Source organism: Scomber japonicus, chromosome 15 (genome assembly GCF_027409825.1).
Source record: "Scomber japonicus isolate fScoJap1 chromosome 15, fScoJap1.pri, whole genome shotgun sequence".
NCBI classification, from domain to species: Eukaryota; Metazoa; Chordata; class Actinopteri; order Scombriformes; family Scombridae; genus Scomber; species Scomber japonicus.
Window position 1 is genome coordinate 8,952,990 of NC_070592.1, and position 18,246 is coordinate 8,971,235.

General features: G+C 39.9%; 1 protein-coding gene across 3 annotated transcripts in view; it reads right to left on the reverse strand.

The window, feature by feature from the left end:
• Window positions 1-18,246, reverse strand: part of LOC128374087 (oxysterol-binding protein-related protein 10-like) — an 81,665-nt gene that overhangs the window by 19,095 nt on the left and 44,324 nt on the right. For all 3 annotated transcript variants that reach the window (XM_053334332.1, XM_053334331.1, XM_053334333.1), the window contains 2 exons: window positions 12,715-12,946; window positions 7,223-7,353 (listed from right to left, as the gene is read on the reverse strand). In XM_053334332.1, coding sequence (XP_053190307.1) covers window positions 7,223-7,353; window positions 12,715-12,946 — 363 coding nt within the window. The remainder of the gene's footprint in view (window positions 1-7,222; window positions 7,354-12,714; window positions 12,947-18,246) is intronic.

The following is an 18,246-nucleotide window of genomic DNA, read 5'->3' on the forward strand; positions in this document are numbered from 1 at the left end:
ACACACACACACACACACACACACACACACACACACACACTTACACAAAGATGAAAGAAACTGTACACCATTACATTTGTGGTGGTGAGTCATGTTGAGGCCAGTCCCAGTTAAAGATGAAGCAGTTATATCTATGAATATGCAAATGTTTTTCAGCTCAAGAGTTGAACCAGTGGACACAAGACGTTTCCTACTTCAATGCTGAGTCCATTCATAGTGTATGTGCACTGGAGGCTACGAGTTTCACACAAGGAAAGCTGCCGTTTAGACCACAAACTTGTAGTGATGTCACTAATCGTGCTCGTAGCTACACACCCTAAAGTCACATTCAAAGTGAGCAACAGAGAAACTTTCCACTTTCAGCAGATTAAAGTGAATACAGTCGTCTAGTGTCAAACTCTGCACAGTGAAGCTCAAACATCCAACTGAAATAACAATAAGCAAATTCATTTTTGACAGGAGGGGGAGTTTAACCCCACCTAGCAAGAAACACTATACATCTTATTCTGTTTGAACTCTGTCTTTTACACAGCTGTGACTTTCTCGGCTTCTGTTCGCAGCAGAAATACATTTCCAATGATGCTCAAAAAGTAATGGGGTAGTATAATCACACTAGGGCTGGGCCAAAAAAAAAACAACAATTTTTTTGGTGATTTTTAATAATTGATTCTCATACCAGAATCAATTTTTATTTATTTAACTTCTTTTTTTCTTTCTAAAGACCAGCTAAATGTAGCAGTTTAGTTTATTATAAGATGTTGGTGGATGAGAATGTTTTTTGTGAGGGCAGGTGCACAGTTTTAAATAAATCTCACAAACTGATGTGATGTGTGGATTGTTTTTTGTAAATGTGACTTATGATGTATTATCAAGTGTTTGGTTCAACCTGTTCTTGTTTAAGGAAAGAAAATCACAATAATTGAAATATAAAATCACAATACTTGGTCAAATTGAATCGCAATACTTGTTTAATCAGAATCGCAATTTAAATCGAATCGGGACCCAAAAATCGTTAGAGAATCGAATTGGCACAAAAGCATATCGGCCCAGCCCTAAATCACACACTATTAATATCTTTTTTTTAAATGAATGTTTCGCTTTATGTCCCTGAACTTGGACGTTTGAGCTTCACTGTGCAGGATGATGTATGTGTTTCACACCAAAAGGCTGTTTTCCCATCCATCTGCTGCAGAGGGAAAGTCTCTCTGTGCTCACCTTAAATATGAGTTTAAGATGTGTTCGTACAAGTTTGAATTTTTGACATGATCACTGATTTATTCTTTTTTTTTATGGATTAGAGATTGTGCTTTAAAGACTTTCAAACAAAGAAATGAGCCTTCATCACGAGACAAATTATTCTTCAAAGCAGAGTGTTTTATTTGTCTGGAGGGGATCTTTAAATTTCCCCGTCTTCACGTATGAGGTGAATACCATACTGACTGTTCTCCCTTTGATATAAAATCTAACAGAAAATCAAAGACTGGCAAACATTGTGTATCAGATGTGATGAACAAAGAATCATCGCTGTAGAGAACAGTGAATTTTTAAAAACGTAACCTCACTTCTCATCAATTAACAAAACACTCTTTGTGTTACTACTCAACACCTACGCTTTAATTCAGAGTTCAGACCTTCTGTAGTTTTTTTAACAGTGTGATCGCACCATGTTCAGAGTGTTTGTTTATTGATATTGTAAATGTTACACCACTGAGCTTAACATTAACAGTCTCTGTCACTGCAGGAATGCTCTATTGACAGGTTACGAAACTGCCTCACAGATACAAACAAGAAAGAATATTTTATATTTTTTAATGTAAAAATTGAGTGCTCTGGTGCATCCATTGGGAGTGCAGTGAGAGATGAAGGAGGAAGAAGTTTCTAAGACCACAGGCAGGTGTCATCGCCAGCTTCCCAGACTAAAGCTGCAGTTCAATAACGAGTGGGATCACAGTGCGGAGAGTGACTCATGGTTTGATATTTTCCCTGCTGAACAGACCGAATCAGACCTGAGAACACGCTGCTCTTTATTCGGTGTTTTCGCTCTGGGACTGACAGGACCTTTCTGCCAGTTAATAAGGTTCAAGCAAAGCTGATGCAGCATCATGTAAACATGTCATTACTCTGGCTGACTGCAGTGAGCCAGTTCAGAAACCTCTAATAATGTAGTTCAAATAAATTTGAAAGTTCATTATTTTTTCTGGATGTTGTAGGTTGACCAGAGCTGCAAAACTAATAATCCTCAGCTCGTTTCACACTAATGTAATTACCACTGTTTAAATATTATAATTGATCCTGAGTTAAAGTGAACACTCGCTATCAGTGCAACAGACTAATACACTGAAACATTCAGAGGAAGTGCTGCACAGCAATACAGCAGAGGACTCTGCTGCCCTCTGCTGGAATAAAGAAGAAACAACAACTCAAGAGTTTTCAACTAAAAATGCATCTATTTTTGTTTCCTGTGTCTCCATAGTGGAATTGTATTATTATTGTTGATTAATCTCTACATAATATAGCTATCACATGTCTGTTCAGTGTTACAGGATTGTTTCCCCTTATCTGAATCTTAGGATAGTGGATCTTAGGATACGGATCCTTCAAAGGCAAATTATGTGATTTTGGCCTTTATAAATAAAATAAGCTTAATCTAAAACTAGAGTCATTATGTCCTTTTGTCTCTGACTGGATACAAAAGAAAACACTAATTTGGACATAATAACCCCTTGTAAATTAGAAGAGAATCCAGTGACACAAATGAACAAGAATAAAACTGACCATCTTCAAAATCAACTTTTTCTTTTTTCCCCATTTTGAGAGAAATCGCTTACCCAACTGGTACTCAGGAGGGAAGATTTCCTCCTCTACTCTGCCTTTAGCTGTTAATACCAGGCTTACTGAAGGTCTGTCAATAACTCTGTTCTACAGCAGCAGCTTATATCCACAGTAATACAGCGCCTGGATCTAATATGTAGCAAGGGAGCACACTGCTGCTGTTGCAAATGCATAAAATCACCTGATTTCTGCAAGCACCAGCAATTTTTCCTCCCCGGTTTCCCACAGTCACGCACCGGCCCCGTGCTTACTCCTGCTGTCTGCACACTAGGACTGAATATCAAACACCACAGTGGTGCTACATAATTCAAACTGCAAATCTTTACTATTCTGGGGTATGTATTTTCTTCATTGCTCTCAAGACTACTCATGAGATTACACCCAAGATGGTAAACCGGAAAAAACAGAAGGTATGAATTAATGATTCAGGAAATGGTCTGGCTCCTGATCCAGTCACACCTTTGCACCTTGCAGTTAACTCTACCTGCGTTGTGTTTCATATCCACAAGGTGGCAAAATAACACTCACCCACCTTCACCTCTAACATCTGATAGAAGATGAACACAAGAACACATCCCATCTCTGTCCTTCATTATCTAAATATCACCTAGGTGGAAAAAGGTAAGATTATCAAATCTCCCTCTACCTCCTCAACCTTCCCCTCTTCTTCACCTCAACACGAAACTTTCAATCACTCTGTCCGGATTGGTAGTTAACAGACTGATGATGGTGTTGAATCTCATTAAAAGATGAATAAATGTGCGTGTCAGGTTGGACTAATGTGCTGTAACGTCCTGGTCTAGGGGAATGAGGACAAGAAACGGAGAACGAAAATGAATGCAAAAAAATTGGCAATCGGCTCAGCATCTCCTCCAATCTTTCTGCCTCCTTCTTCAAACGCCGGCCGGAGCATCTTTGAAGGCACTAATGAAATCTGGTTCAAGCTGCGGGGCAGAGCCAAGAGGAGGAAGTGCAAAATCTGAAACAGCAGTGGTAAGAGGTGGTAAAAAAAAAAGTCTAAAATTAAATGTGTCTAGTATGCTAAACTACTGTTATACAGGGAATAGTGAACAAGGGAGTGATTTCCGATTGATTTCAGCTCGACTCTATCTCCATTTACCTCCATGTCACTGTATGGGGCTCTGAGGAAATAAGATCAAATCATACCAATCCCAGATGGTCAATTGTACAATTTTCTCAAAGTCTATATCTCATTTGATGACCGACATGACTTGACATTACCTATTAGAGGAACACAGTATCCTAATAACACATCCAGTTGACATACACATACTGACAGAGGCAGGAATGTCATTGCAGATGGTTGGTTGAAGCCCCCTAAATCACAACTGCCATAATATTGCCCGAAATGTCTTTAAAGGAGTCAAATCATCATTATCAGCTGCCCTTCCCTATTTCTAATTGTGCATCGTGAAGCATGTTGAACAGCTTGACAATTAGCTGTGAATGGGTTGACAGTGCAAAGCTGTAATACCCTTTTTACACTCGTATGTCAATACAAAATGATCATTAACGTGACAGATTACGATCTCTCTGGCTCTACATTAGACTGCTGCCGGCACAGTAAATCCCTCATGGAGATAAAAAAGGAGGCTGATAATTGCTCATTTCAAGGGCAAAATGTCCCTCTCTGCATCCCGTACCTGGTTATAAAATCTGATATGAGTGTTTAACATGCTGCTCCATAAAAAGACACTTAATGACAGGTGACAACACAAGTATAACATTTAACAAAGAGGCCGTTATGAGTGGGTGTGGCAGTAAATGCTGCTGTGATGATGCTTGCCTCATTAATCTTCATCTTGTTACTCATAATTGAGGATTCAATTATTCCACCATGTTAGGATAACAGGATGACAGAACCGAGGATTAACGTGACTTATGTGACCAACATGTTTCAGAAATGTGACCTATGTTTACATAATGTACAAATTAACAACCTTTGTGCTGCTACTAATTTTCAGTTTCTATATCAAACTCTACTGTCTAACTAACACAGTAGTTACAGTTTAACTGTGCAGCTGATACAACATCATTCAAAAGGGTAATTATAATAGATTTTATATAAAGATGGACAACATGACAGCTCCCCAGAAGTGAAGCCAAAATATTTTGATCGCCCCCTGGTGGCTGGTTGCAATACAGGTCAGCTGCCACCTCCAAAGGTTGTTTCTGTCACATCACATGCTCATTTTTCTGATTTGTTTGGTTTTAATTTGTCATTTGAGAACATAAAAGTGGTGTGAGATGACATGATTAAGAGCTGTGATTAACATCCTCCCAAAACTCCATCAGATGCAGCCAAAGAGTTGATTGATCAGAGCAGCTTCTGAAGGAAGACACTGAAGTGATGTTACTTTAATATAAAAGTGGTTGAGGTTGTAGCTAGCCAGTTTCATAATTGCTTTTGGCAGGTTTATCTTTCCATCACAGCTCCTGGCTTCACTCGGTGGCAGACAGCTGTCAGTCAAATGAGCGGGGGGACCACCAGGGGCTGTCGTCCCGCTCCCTTGACTCTACTGCACAGACTCTGGTTGGAAATGACATCACAAATGCAACATGACAGTTCCCATAAACTTCACTTTGCATATTGGCAGGAAATGGTTGTGTGTTGTCTATCTGTATATATGGTCTATGGTAACTACACACCCAAACCTGAACTCAATGGCTGCTATACTACTCTGTGGTGTAGAGCAGTAGCATCTATTTCCTATAGGGAATTAAAGGACAGAGTCACATTTTTTAAGTCTCTTTAAAACAATAGTCATTTGCCCATACATACAGTAGAGACTTTGTGAGAATTTGTTGTGTTTTATCCATTACTTCAATAGTTGCACACTTGTTTCTAGTCTAGTTCAAATCCTCAAAAGACCAATTACTGTCCTCAACTTTTATCAGAAGTGTATTTAGTTGACTTAAAAGCTGAACAGCTACATGCATAAAGAGGGAAAAATTACAATGCGTAAAAACAAAACTCATCTTTATTTCTGAAAGTAAAACATCACTTAAATCCACCCACAGACACTAGACATAATTGGCAAATGTTAGTTACTTTGTTTAGGATCCCTCTTTCTCTCAACTGCCGTGCATACTTCAACTACAGGATATGAATCTCCACATTTACAGTTTGCTGTTGGCATTGTGGTCATACATCCAGGATAATAACTTTCATCGCTGTGTTGCGGTATCTCCTAAAATGATCAGGTCTTGTTGTTTGATTGTGACACACATGAAAATAAAGCTCGACATCCACAGCTGATGTTTTATAAAGTTCAAAGATTTTTTATCTATTAGAGAAAAAATCTACTGTAGCTGCAGTTTTAGTACTTTGATGTAAGCTCAGATCATTCATATTTCCAGGGTATCCATGGTAATGAGACAAATAGCACACAGAAAAATGCTATATAAAGGAAAGAACAACCTTATATATTTCATGATAATATTAGAACGTTTTATTCATACAGCAATGCTCCTTTAGGGTGGACTTGTTCTTTTACATTGATGATGATCAGTTAAATTAATTATTAAGAGGTCTGCTTTTCATTTGGGACAGAAAGCAAGTAACCGATGTCTCACCCCCCCTCATCCACCGCCTCTCACTCTCCGCCCAATTGACGCACGATTACGTCACTATCACCTGTTCTCCATTTTCTGTCATTGATACAGGGTGGTCCAGACATTCAGACAGCCCCTCTCTGCAGCAGGCAGACAGGAATTCATGAAGCCTCCTCCTGGGATCGGCTCAGTTCTGGCTCTATGCTGCGTGACCCACTTATTTGACAGCAACTCTGTTAAAAGTTTCAGAAGCGTTGAGTGCTTCTCTTGCTGAGCAACAAGGGCAAAGGCAAGACAATCCTCAAATGCCTCAATAATGTCAGTACCACTGATTTGTTTGAGCCTGCTGGAACACAGAGGAGATTTTGTGTCTTGCAAAGAAACCCTCAATTTTTATTTCACTCTGCTACAGCAAGAAAGTCAACTTTAAAAGATAGGTAGAATAAATTGTGCAATGACTGCCAAAAAAACATGAATAAAATATATCTGAAAACGTCCTTTGGAAAATGTTTACCAGAAAAATAAAGGTTAGGGGGAAACCATTGGCTGATACAAGAAGGAATTTCTCACTGTAATTAGTATGATTATCTTTTACCGACAACAATCTGTACAGTAACCTTTGAAACACTTTGAAGTCGACATGTTCTGGATTAATTGTGTAGCCCTGCAGCTGTCTCAGTCCCACGTCTGAGACTCTTTACGCCTGTGAACTGAGATCTCTAATACACTGAGAAATCCGCAAAAAAACACACACAAAAAAGAGCGAGACAAACGACAGGGGTGATAACTGAAAAAGTGACATAACGTGTCTCACCTCAGCACCATGGGACAGGCTCCTTTTCCTGAGGGCCGGGGAGGGCTCGGCTGATCGCAGAGGAGTCAGACCGCCGTTCTTCAACTGCTCCCCTGAGGGCGACTTTGGTACAGTCCACACAGGAACACCATCTGAAAAAACGACAAGTGCACTGTCAGGGCCATGTGCCAGTTTCTAGTGATAAAAAGAGTGGAGGAGGAGATAATTGAGACTCAAGACTATAAGATGTATCCTGCTGATTTGTGTGTATTAATGCTCGATTTTTGATAAGGGATGAAACTGACGAGAAGGATCGAAGAGGGATGTGGGAGAAAATTTGATTTATTTCTGACATTTAATAACAGGTCTCAAGCTGAAATGAGGGTGTGTGATTGACAAGAGACCAGACACCAGGAAATTACAAACGTGCGTGTGCCCTTGTGTGTCTGTTTAAATTTAATATTTGTTCTGTGCGACATCCTGTCCTGTTGCAATGCAATGACTCAATTCAGGTCAAACAAACAGAATTGACTAGAATGATGATTCATGTAGAGTCTGGGCCACAAACAATAAAATGTTCCACAGATAAAGAACAAATCTAAACCCTGTCGGCCGCATATGATGACAAAGCCTTGAAACAATTGTATGTCAGTGACTGTAGTTGTTCAGGCATTTAAAAATCAATACACAATCAAGAACTGAGCCTCTCTGGACTGTCAGAGGTGTTGAGTCAACTCATTTTGGAGGTTGTATTTTGCAGTGTTGTTAAGAAATAATCTCTTTATACGAGTTTCAGTTAGTCAGTGTTGTGCGGATGAACAATGAACAGCTGTTTCTCTTCGCTAGCGCTGTTTTAATGTGTTTGGATTACATCGTCATGATTTTTGAGTTTTCTACATTGCACATTTAATAACACTGCAGAATGTATTACTCTAAATTTAAGCAGCTACTACTTTAAACGAAAATGCAGTTACAAGAGTTGAGTCTTACGGTATTATGTTGTGCATGAATAACCAAGATGTGGAGGCTTAAGAGACATCAAACTAAGTCTGGTTGATAATTCAGTTTTATCAGTATTGTGTTGTGCATGAACAATGTGTGTTAATGTTTTACAAAATTCTGCCGTCCAAACTAATACTCCTGAGCAAAATTAGTGATTTGTTTTATACACAAAATGAGTTTTGTCTGATGCCAGGCATGACAGTGGAATAGGGCTAAAATGAATGATTATTTTCATTATGAATTCATGTGTAATTTGGCCTCCAAAATTAAAAAAAAAAAAGTCAATCACTGTTTCCCAAAACCTAGGATGCAACATAAAATGTTGATTCAGTTTACTATCATAGAAGACTAAAGAAGCCAGACAATATTCACATTTAAGAAGCATAAGTTGATCGACTAATTGACTAATTGTTGCTACAGTTCATTGTAATTTTTCTATAGATTTGTCATATTGTGATCTATAAATAAGGTTGATATTTATGTGAACTGTCATTGATTTTAAAAACATCACTCTACATCTAACCATCACTATTTTTTAAATAGTTTTGGGCTAAATTGCAAATCCATGAGAAAATTATGTTATCAGATGAAAAATCTCCATGCCAAACACAGGAGACTGATTACTTTACATCAACAATTGTTACAATATTTACTAAAGGCTCCTTACTCAACCACTGCTTAATCACACTACAAACTACAGCAGTAAAAACAGACATCAAAGTCGGTCACCTATGACCTTACTACTTTATTAATTCTGTATTTAATGCAGGGAGACTGTACTGTCAGGTGTTTGATACATTTTGCATTTCCTGTGCAAGCAGACTCATCACAAATGCCTGTATAAACATAATGTGATTTGCAGTTCATATGAATAAACCTAAAACCGAGAAGCAACTTTTATTTAAAAGCTTCTATAATACATCACAGTAGATGATCACGTTTCAAAGTACTGTACTGCTAATGGAGAGGTACCAAAAGCCCTTCTCATCTCCAATCCCAGCTCTCAAATTGGGTTAAAGGTCTAATGCACCAAGAGTACGTTTGTTGATGTCCATTAGTGAGAAGCAAGCTGTGCTGACACAGGTCGGCATGCTGGAGAGCCTGAGGCTAGTCTGTCTTGATAAAATGCACTGAAATAGCCCTCAGGCCGGGTCTCTGGTCAACTGACAGTTTGACTAACAGGAACCTGAACAGTAGTGGTGATCCTGGACGCTTGCACCATAGAGACATGAGTGGGGGTGGCTCAGCCCGGAGGCAGAAGTATACAGTATGTGCGAGTGTGTTGTTATTGCTGTGAAAATTAAATTTTTGAGCTGTATTTTGAAAAGGTTATACTGGAGACATTTTAAAGTCAGTGGTTGCCCGTGTAAGGAGGGAAAATATCACTGCAAATAGTTCATGTTTGTGGTAGAAATAATGATTTCTTATAAGCAGGTAGCTTGTTTCTTAAAAATCCAAAATAGATATGTCTTCTTGGAGACTTTCTCTTGACATGTCACAATTAAGCACCAGAAGCAGAAACACTCAGTGAGCAGAGGGGTATGTGGGTCATTGGATAGAGGCATGCAGGTGAATCAAAAGGCTGGCGCAGATCAAACAGTAGAGAGACAAACATTCATGCAATAAATGTTTCCAATGGTTTTCCATTGCCTTCCATTTCTGGGCTGTGACATCATTTCAAATTGTGTATTGTTTTCATATCCAACTCTTATCCTTTCATGTGTCTGCTGCCTTTTTTATTTTCTCTTAATAAATAAGTGTCATTCAACTCCCATCTCCATTTTTCTCAATCAAGGTACAACTTTATATCATTTGTGTTAAGCTTTAAGGGGACTAGTTAGCTGGTGGCAAAGTAAATTAATTTCCTTTATGGATTTTCATTTCCTTAAAGGAAAATATTTTGAGCAAGTGGGTGAGAGAGGGTTGGGCTTCAAGCTCTTGATGGAGGTGACAGAGGGGAGGGAGGGGGATCCAATAAGAGCGAGAGCGAGCAGCAAAGACCCTCCGTGCCATCAGCTGATAATATGCTGTCTGGTTTGTGACTGGCAGGTTTCTGGTGGGAGTTTACCCAGAGAGAGATCCTTTAACTTCCTTTGACATTCTTTGCCATTACTGAAGTTGACTCAACCAAGCGGCGCTGGTTTTCTAGTAACAAGGAGCCCGGAGGGACCATCGTGCCAGCCAAACTCAGTCCAACCTCATGCTCGGCTCACTACCAAAGTCTTAATTTTCCCATGCAGTGGTAAAGCTTTCTTGTGTGGGCGTAATTGAACCATTCAAACAACCAACCAACCGACCAGCCAGCCACTCCCTTTATCAGCTGCATCAAATCTGGATGCTGCCCATGCCGGTGAGCCACGTTACCCATCACTCGGCAAAACTCATGATTCCTAACAAAAATCTCCTCACTGGGGTGTGGGGGGTACATGCCGTAAGCGGGGAGCAGCTGGACCCCCACAGGACTTATCAGCCAAACAGCGGAAGGAAAGAGGTTTGTACTTGCGGCCCGGCGGTCCCACTCCACACCACCCCCTGTCTGAAGAACAGGTATAGGGCAGGGTGACTGTTGGCGCAAAGAGAAGACCGACAAACTGTCAAGGCCGACAGATTGGCTAGAATCTGTCACCCATCCAAAACCCACAACCCAAAAGACCATCCCAAAGTCATAGATGGCGTTGGAATATTACCCTGAAAGCATACACCTGTAGGGCTTAAAAGATGTCTCAGAAAACATTGTAGCTTGCTCCTTCAGAGGACAATCTGTGAATGTTTGGACTCACAGCAGTTACAATGGACTCCAATGGCAACCCAAATGCCACGACAAAAACATGCATCAAAATGAACCATCCTCACATTTTCCGCCACTTATCTGGGATCAGGTAGCGGCAGCAGCAAGCTAAGCAAGACGGCCCGTACAAGTTTATCCCTAGGGATCCCGAGATGTTTCCAGGCCAAATGAAAATCACAGTATAATCCCTCCAGCATTTTCTGTGGGTCTGCCTAGGGTCTCCTTAGATCAAGACATGCATGGAGTACCTCCACATGAAGGCGTCCAGGAGGAATCCCAATCAGATCCCACCTCAATTTACTTCTTTCAAGTGAAGGAGCAGTGGTTCCACTCCAAGTTGCCCTGCAAAGGAAATTAATTGCGGCTGCTTGTATCTGTGATCACACTGTTTTGGTCTTAACCCTTATGAATCCAAATCATCCCTAGAAACTTCCACAAAAAACCTCTGCAGCAGCTTCTTCACTGTTGATATGCATTTTCAGCATCTTTCAGACAATCCTTGTTTTTTTCAAATGAATAACTGAAGGAGGCAATAGTGTAAAACAGAAGTAGTTCAGTTAGCAAAAGACTGTTTGGAAGTGAAGATACAGATGAACAGCAGAGACGGGAATAGTGCTGCAAGTGTTTAAGAAGTTTCTATGGACAGTTTGGACACTTATTTTTGCCTTGACCTCTGAGTCGCCATTGGGATCCATTGTAACGGCTGTGAATCCAATCTGACTACAGCAGCTACAAACTAGCCACCTTTCAAGCCTCCAGGCACTGATTATAATGCCAATTTTCAGAGGAGTATTCCTTTAAATCAAATCTTCACCTTCTCACTGACAAAAACCTCAATCATGCTGTTCTACAGTGACTTAGAAAATGTAAAAAGACAACATTTGTTTTCTTATAACTAGGGAAATTAGAATTGGTTGATAGCATTTTGTTAACTCAAGTTGACATATGTCCTGTATTTGGGGTCTACCTTCCACCTTAATCCTAATCCTTTGTGTTAGGCCCATAGAACCACCCTCAGGCAGCAGAAGGTTTAAATTGAAAGAACTTTATTGGATCCATAATGATCTGGCACAAAGAGGGTTAAACATGGCAGAGGTCTGACAGTTTTAGGCACCAGTGTGGATTCCTTTGGCAAAGACTTAATCTTTTGAGGAGATTTAGAAGTGCATAGTACTTGTTTTTTCTAGTTAGGTTTACTTATTCACACATAGACCCTGATTTTTTTCTCTGACATGCATGTAGGGCCATAGACTGAAATGCTTTCAAGAACTCTGTAAACAATATTGACGATTAATTCATGTTCATACACACTTCACATTCATGCTTACACTTGGCACTAAGATTTTGAGGAACTATTGGCATTTCAATGCAACTGATGACATTGAACACAACACAGCAATGAATGGAAAATCTGCATCAACAACCACAAACAAAGAACAAACAACTAATCTCTGGAAAACAAACAAAACATAAATGGAACAAAATAAAAACAATTTAACACACAAATGCACCAAATATAACATTCAACAACATTTACTGCACACATTGAAGTTCATGGTACCCATCAGGCAAGGACAAGAGCCACAGTCCAGCTGCCCCAGCTGGCCCTTGCCGCTGATGTTGGGCTCTGGAAGAGGGCACTGGAAGGACAAGGGGGGTGGGGGAGATGGAGGGGTCGGGGGCTCCAGTAGCAGGACTGGAACGGGGCCCAGGGCGAACTCACCGGAGGGGGCTCCGTGATTGCGCTGGGAGGCCTGGGACTGAGGTGGTGCCTGGCTGTGGCTCTGGGTCTGTTGGAGGATGGTCAGACACTCTCCCAGGCAGCTGAGGGTGGCGGCCGACGTGGCTTTGAGCAGCAGCAGATCCTGGTCCAGACAGGAGAGGGGGCCTTTGGTGGGTAGTGAGTCAATGGACTGGACAAGGTTCTTTTGTTGTCCTTCTGCTTGGGACATCACCTGGCAGAGAACAGTGATGTAAGGCATTAAAATACATTGTTAGAATACATTACCAGTCTGGGGTCATGGAGTATATTACCGGTAAGCCACTGATATAAAGGGATAAATCGTTTTTCCCGCATAATATGGTATCAATTACTCAAATCGAGGCTTGGACTGCAGATTTTCATAAAGGTGAGGCCATGAGCCCCATAACTGGATCTCTCAGCCGGCCTTGCCAGAAAACATTTTTGGCTGCAATGAAACATTAAACCAAATCCAACTTAAATGTTCATTAGATCATCAGCCCTATTGTTAATGATCATTTTGTATGACATAGCACGTGATGGCTAAGAGTCAATCAATATTATACTGGTGAGTAACTTGGTGAACCATTTTATGTAAAAGAAAAAAAAATCGAACTATACATTTAACTCTGTCTAATTTAAATTTAAACACCCAAATACAAAACTTTTTCCTGGTGTTTATAGTTCTTTTTCCATGTCAATTTCTATCAGCTACGTTAGCCTCATTAGTACCACCATGTTAAAAACTGCAGTGCCCAGGTGTTATAGAAGTGAAACTATATATATGTGACCTGTTTTTTTGGATATAAACAAGACAAGGTAGGTCATGCTGTAAAGTATTTAGAGTCAAACTTACACATTGTTGGTTTTTTTAAGAAATTAAAATAATGCTAAGCCCATCTTTTCATTTCCATTTCCTCTTTTGATTCATTAATTGCAGACCTAATTAGAAGTGAGTGTGGTGTTTCATTAGGATGGGATGTGTTATTAAAAAGTTGTGCAGTAGAGGCACACGTCTGGAACGAAAACTTTCGACCAAAGAACCAAAAGTCATAAAAGAAAAAATAAAGTCAGCACAGTTTAGCTCCCAGTGTAGATACTGGTTTAATGGGAAACCAGGTGAGAGACATTTGGAGCAACCTGTTCTTCTTCAGACTGGATTAATGGGATGTGTCAAAGTATTTAAAAAGTTGAGGCTCATTAAAAACTTCAAGCAGCAAATTAAGATTCATTTTCAATAACTGACCTTTTCGTCTTTTCATATCAGCATATAATTATGAATTGTCATATGAGGAGACAGAACTGAGAGGTTGTATAAGGACAACATAGACATAATAAATATGAATGTGACATTGTACACCATTTTTAACCATCTCATACATTAATATTGTTCAACCAATGTGTAGGAAGTAATAAAACTTAATTCTAGTGGTGTCATCTCAGTTTTGACAGCAGACAGCAACAGAGCCGCTCAACCATCTGCTCCAGGAATGAAGTGCCAAAAAAAAAAAAAAAAAAGCTGCAAAAAGTTTTCAAACAAGACAACTTTACCCCTCTGCGCCCACAGACAGAACAATTCTTACTGTGAGAATTATTTCTGTATGACTCACTTATCAAGAGTCTAAATGTATCACAAAAGGAAGAAGACAAAGTTGGTTCTCGCTAGTGGGTAATACGCTTCTCTTGGGGCTAATGAATCTGGGTTGTTTATCAGCTTGGAAATGTTGTGTTCATTAATATTGTATGGCTTCACAACCACTCGTCCTCCGCATGCACTTCAATAGCACATCTGTCTCCCTGCATCAGTACACAGAAGTATTTTGGAGTCGCTGAAAGCTGTTGCGCTGGTGTTATATGCGGCATAGACTTTCATATAAAGGTGTTTTTTTTTTTCTAAGCAGCATTGAGCTTGTCCAATTATTCAGCTATTTACTTGGGTCGAATGTTTGGAGTCCTCAGGCAGACACAGCTCAAACCTTTGTTTCCAATGGTTGTTATTTATAGAATCTCAGTGTTCAGCATGCTGATACCCGATCATTTTCACAGTGCCCTTCAGATAATAAGAACTTGCTGTTTCATTTCACACATTGTTTCACAAATAAAATCCTTGAGACAGATATTGACTGATACCCACAGAAGCAAATAAATGATTTCACTGCACTTTATGTCTTCATATAACTCTGGACTTTGTACTTTATTACCTTTCTCTATTGTACTGTGACAAAATTCTTACATCGAGATATCCGAGTTCAAAATACTCATATTTAACCTTCCTGTCGTCCTCCCAGGTCAAATTGACCCCGTCTGACTGTTCCTTCCTTCCTTCCTTCCTTCAGTCTGTCCTTCCTTCCTTCCTCCTTTCCTTTCTTCCTTCCTCCCTCCTTCCTTCCTTCTTCCTTCCCGCCTTCCTCCCTCTTTTCCTTCCTCCCTCCTTCCTCCCCTCCTTTCCTTCCTTCTGCCTCCCTCCTTTCCTTCCTTCCTTCCTCCCTCCCTCCTTTCCTCCATCCTTCTTCCTTCCTTCCTTCCTTCCTTCCTCCTTTCCTCCCTTCTTCCTTCCTCCCTTCCTTCCTTGACTCGAGAACAACAGGAGGGTTAAGAGATAAATCTGGTTTGCTCGGAAGCTTAAGAATATGTATTTTGTAAAGTCAGTACTGTGGCTTATCAAGTGAACGCAAAAAGTGCTTCAACGTGCATACCAGTGCACAAATATGTAAGATTGAGGGAGTTTTGAGGAATGAGAAGAAAATGTGACTCATACTGAGATTATGAATGATAGCAGAGAAGTGACTTATGCTGCAAGAGTAACTTCATAAGTTTCTGCTGATGTTTTGATACCTTTATCATGAATAATGGTCACATACAGCCTGACTGATAATGTAGTTTTAAGACCGATATGGTTATTTGAGAGTTTTGAAAAATACCATAGGATGAGATTTGGTACCCAAATAAGTTCTCAGGAGGATACTTGTCAGTGTTGCATAATGGCATCACTGTCAAAACTACTTCTAACATACATTTCTCTTATTTCTGTACAGCAATTTCTAGTTACTTACCAGTCAACATAAACCGAGACCATGATGTATCTGTAATAAGCTAGTCAAGTCAATTTTATTTGTATAGCCCAAAATCACAAAATTGCCTCAGGGGGCTTTACAATCTGTGCATTAATATAACATCCTCTATCCCTAGAGCCTCAACTCAAATAAGGAAAAACTCCATAAAAACGCCTTTAACAGGGAAAAAATGGAAGAGAGCAACAGAGACAGGATCCCTCTCCCAGGACGGACAGACATGCAACAGATGTGTGTACAAAACAGACCAAGAAAGCAAAATTATAGAAACAGAAGATGGAAAAACAGAATGAAAAAAGGTGGATTAATAATATACTGGCGAATATAACAAGCCAGAAAAGTCATTGTTCTGGTTCCAGTTCACAGCATCTGCTAGTCTAAATACACCAGTCTCAGCTTTGTATAAAGGAAAACTTACAAACTGTTGTCTACATATGATGTGATGTGAAAATGCAGACATAAAATTAAGACACTGGCAAGAAGTAAACTAAACTTAAGGTGCCCTTAGAGGGTGGCAATCTAAGCTGGCAAGCAAATGTGTTGCTATGCAACCTTAAATAGCTCAAAAAACCCATATCACACAGTATGCTCAAAAAGAACACGGCCATTGGGTGTCATGTGGTTGAGAGAAAAATGCAGCAACCTTTTAATATAACAAGATGACATTTTTATTCAAACATGAAAAATGTGGTGCTCTATATTTATATACACATCTATAGGTGAATAGATAAAGGAGAAAAAGAGAAAGCCATCCCTCCGTAATGGCGGACTCACTAAGGAAACACACACACCACAGACTTTTGATCATCAGGCTAAATTAAATAAGTCACCTTCAAGCCTCTCAAAAAACACAGACACACACACACACACGTATGTACGGGCATAGTCAAACACAGACACACACAACTCAATGAATATTTTATATAAAATGCAAATTTCTTCTTTCATACTGTATAATTCAACACAAAATATCTCAGATGTGTAAAAATAGAGACAACAAAACACCAATTCCTGTTTATGTTAATATGTCTTTAGTTACATGTTGCATGTATGTTGATGTTTGGTTTCTAAGCAACTTATATGATTAGACATGAAGACAAAAAGCAGCAGTCCACTGCTACAAGCCTTTAAAGCAGTGAGCTTACAGTAATGGCAGCTCCCCACTACCACACACACACACACACACACACACACACACACACACACACACACACACACACACACACACACACAGCTCTCTGGAGCCAACAGGACCAGTGCTGCTTCCAGAAATAGCCTAACCCCAGTGATCCAGCTCTGCAGCGGCAGTGTAACTGCCCAATGGTGCTGCTGCACCGCGAGTCGAGGCGTTTGATGAGTTCACATCAGTCGGCTGTGACAAGCCAGCTGAAGAGAGACGGTTATGTGGTCTGACTTCCACCGTCACACATTCAACAGACAGACAGATGCATGCATGGATGGCCAGATGGATAGAAGGTGACAGCATGGCAATGGCCTGTGCTTTGAACATAAGAGAGGGCTCATCCATATGTTGTTGTTTCAGTGCTGCCTTTCAGAGATGTCAGTGCTGCAATTATTGCTTTCAGCACAACAAAATATTTTTAATCTACACTGGACTCAAAAGATCAAGTGCAGATCAAATATCACATCACACATATCTACACTGTAATGTAAAGTGTGAGAAGTATAGTAATATCAGAGTTACCTTTAATAATCATAATCTAGATTGTAATGAGCACCAACATTCAAGTCATGCTTACATCATGGAAATTTTTCTGCAAGCTCTAATATATCAAAACAAAAGTACCAAACCAAACAAACATGGATGCCTCACATCCACAAAAGTCTCCCATTCAACCATTTAGCTATCAGATGATGTGAATGCTCGCCAGTCATGAACAGAGAAAGCTTTCAAATTTCTAAAATCCATCCTTTGATATAAACACAGCATTACTTCAGAAGAAAAAGAGACCAACGCATTTACACAGCCGGGTTCTGAGAGGGGTCTGGCAAATAAATACAGGGACGTCCTCATCCAACTCAAAAAAGTTGCACCTGTCAAAACACAAATCATTTACCTGGCATGTGTCAACTTGGAAGATTAAGTCACTGTCGCCTCTGCCAGAGTAGTAAAATCCTGCCTCGTAATATTTTAAACTGCTGCATGTTTTGAAGTCTGATAAGCAGTCAAACGTGTGGTGTAACTAGAAACTGGCCTTACCTGGGTCATAATTCTTTATCTCTCCACTTCATGAAGCAACAACAACCCCCCCAAACACAGACCCTTGAGGGTTTTGAAGCAGTGCTGGGGTTTTTTTTGGGTCTGAACATCTAATGAACCTGGAAATATGCTCGTGGTTCTGTCACATCAGAATTCAATATAAATCCCTCATTTTAATCGCAGTTTTAGGTAAATAAGTCAAATATCAGATATATAACTAAA